We start from the raw sequence: 2,115 nt of genomic DNA, 5'->3' as shown, positions 1-2,115 counted from the left end.
CAGCCGAGCGAGCCTGGACCGATGGGAAGACCGACTGCTGCTGCAAAGAAACCGGCGTCAGCTGTTCGCGATGAGCGCGGCTGATGAGTGCAGCAGACGCTACAATTCAACCAACATGGGGCTGTGGAGCAAATGCTACAGGGTGGGATTTGACCCAGACATCGAAGAGCTCATACAAAAAGGTAAAAACATCCACCTGAGCCTTACAGGAATGTGTTGTTTTATGCTACAATAATGAGCCTGGAAACTGCCATTTAAAGCTAGAAGCTTGACATCTCTATTAAATGTATATAAGCAGGCCTATGGATGCATCAGAGTAAAGTGTCAGTTCATTTTAATAAAAAAAACAGCTTGGATGTTTTCTCAATATTGGACATCATAAGCAACTCTGAAAATAATAAACATTCAGTTTTCTATGAATTGTAGTGGTTTGGACTAGTGGTCCTTGAGCTTGGTCCTGGAGTACCTGATCAATGCACATTCTGGATAAGTCTACCTTATTTAACACACTTGATATATTTCATCAGCTCGTTAGTAGATGCTTCAAGATCTGAACATGGTGGTACTCCAGGATCTGGATTGAGATTCACTAATTTAGACTGGATGAGCAATACTCACTCGACCATCTGTGTAGTTTACTCATCTAAACATGACACTTGTCCATATGCACAAGAAGCCTCCACAGGGGACTTGGTCCACCTAATTATGAGCTTGACAACCACCACCCCAACTTTCCAGGCCCACCTTACATGCCTGAGCTTAAGCTGGGCTTGTGTACAAGTTCTAATTATCATACTGGGTCTGGATCTAATTATGCTTTTCTTGTTTTTCCAGGAACTGTCGAGCGTTGCTCCTTTATAAAGTACTATTATTCCTCTGCAGTGACACGAAAGGATCTTTCCTACAATATCACCAAGACTATCCAGCAAGATGATTGGCATGCCCTGCGTAAGTGGGACTTATTCTTTTCGGTCTGCATCAGTGATATCCCGGGCCCTCTTACTATGGTGTAGTGTACTCATTGGGACCTCAATAAGGGTTGCCTACCCTAACAAATTTTGTCCACATGCACATGAAGGCCCAGCATATGAATGTATTTGATATAGAGGTATCGTTTAAAGCAAGGGTATCAAATCCTTCTCCTAGAGTTCCCACCTTCCTGTATAGTTTAGCTGGAACCAGCTAATTAACATCTTCAGGATTACTAGAAACTTGCTTCAGGTTGCAGCTAAACTCTGAAAGAAGGTGGCCCTCTAGGAGCAATATTAGACACCCCCAGTAATTTGGGTCCTTCTCCAGATTTGCGTCGAATGACAGCTGGCTTCATGGGCATGGCTCTATCCATCATCCTATTTGGCTGGACCATTGGTGTTTTGGGCTGTTGCTGGGAGCAAGGCCTCATGCATTATGTTGCCGGTCTGCTCTTCCTTATGGGAGGTATGTGATTTCCTCCTCTTTTGTTATCTTAAAAATTCGTTGGCATGGTGCCCGATTTCTAAACATCTACTAACTAGTATTATGCCCCACCACAGGTACCTTCTGCATAATCTCTCTTTGCACCTGTGTGGCTGGCATCAACTTTGAACTGTCTCGCTACCCACGTTATCTCTTCAGCCTCCCAGATGATATAAGCCATGGTTACGGCTGGTCCATGTTCAGTGCCTGGGGAGGACTAGGACTGACCCTCATAGCTGGGTTCTTCTGCACCCTGGCACCATCGATTCAGCCTCCCCCACAATCCCGTACCTCCTGTCCTAAGACTCGCATGGAGAACGGAACGGTGTGCTAAAGCTTCACATGACACTTTGTACATTGATATAAACTTGTTCATAGATTTCGTCATGGGTATTAAAAGCACGGAGGCTGTTGAAAGACATTTTGTGCTGGAAGTTGACAAGCCATGTCCGTCGAGACTCTCAAATGATGTGCAAAAAGAAGAATCTGTTATAAAAGCACATTTGTACAGTTGTATAAAAGCTTTCTTCCTGACATGAGTTCAGCATGTCCTTGGTGAAGCAGTTCTTGCTGTTTGTCTTTGTGTTCAGTAGACTGTGTTTGAATTTCAAAACGAGTTTCCAAGACTAGGGATGCACTGATATGAAAATTTTGGCCGAT

General features: G+C 44.0%; 1 protein-coding gene across 1 annotated transcript in view; it reads left to right on the top strand.

Moving 5' to 3' along the window:
* The window catches only part of LOC107576044 (transmembrane protein 178B-like), a 2,452-nt gene extending 344 nt beyond the window's left edge, over positions 1–2,108 (top strand). Inside the window, exons 2-5 of the mRNA XM_016262318.1 lie at positions 4–182; positions 835–948; positions 1,300–1,437; positions 1,533–2,108. Of these exons, the coding sequence (XP_016117804.1) occupies positions 4–182; positions 835–948; positions 1,300–1,437; positions 1,533–1,789 (688 nt within the window). The 3' untranslated portion in view covers positions 1,790–2,108. The remainder of the gene's footprint in view (positions 1–3; positions 183–834; positions 949–1,299; positions 1,438–1,532) is intronic.
* Positions 2,109–2,115: the final 7 nt, after the last annotated feature.

This window comes from Sinocyclocheilus grahami, unplaced genomic scaffold (assembly GCF_001515645.1).
Source record: "Sinocyclocheilus grahami isolate Dianchi unplaced genomic scaffold, SAMN03320097.WGS_v1.1 scaffold31.1, whole genome shotgun sequence".
In the NCBI taxonomy this organism is placed as follows: domain Eukaryota; kingdom Metazoa; phylum Chordata; class Actinopteri; order Cypriniformes; family Cyprinidae; genus Sinocyclocheilus; species Sinocyclocheilus grahami.
This window is presented reverse-complemented; position numbering and strand designations above follow the sequence as displayed.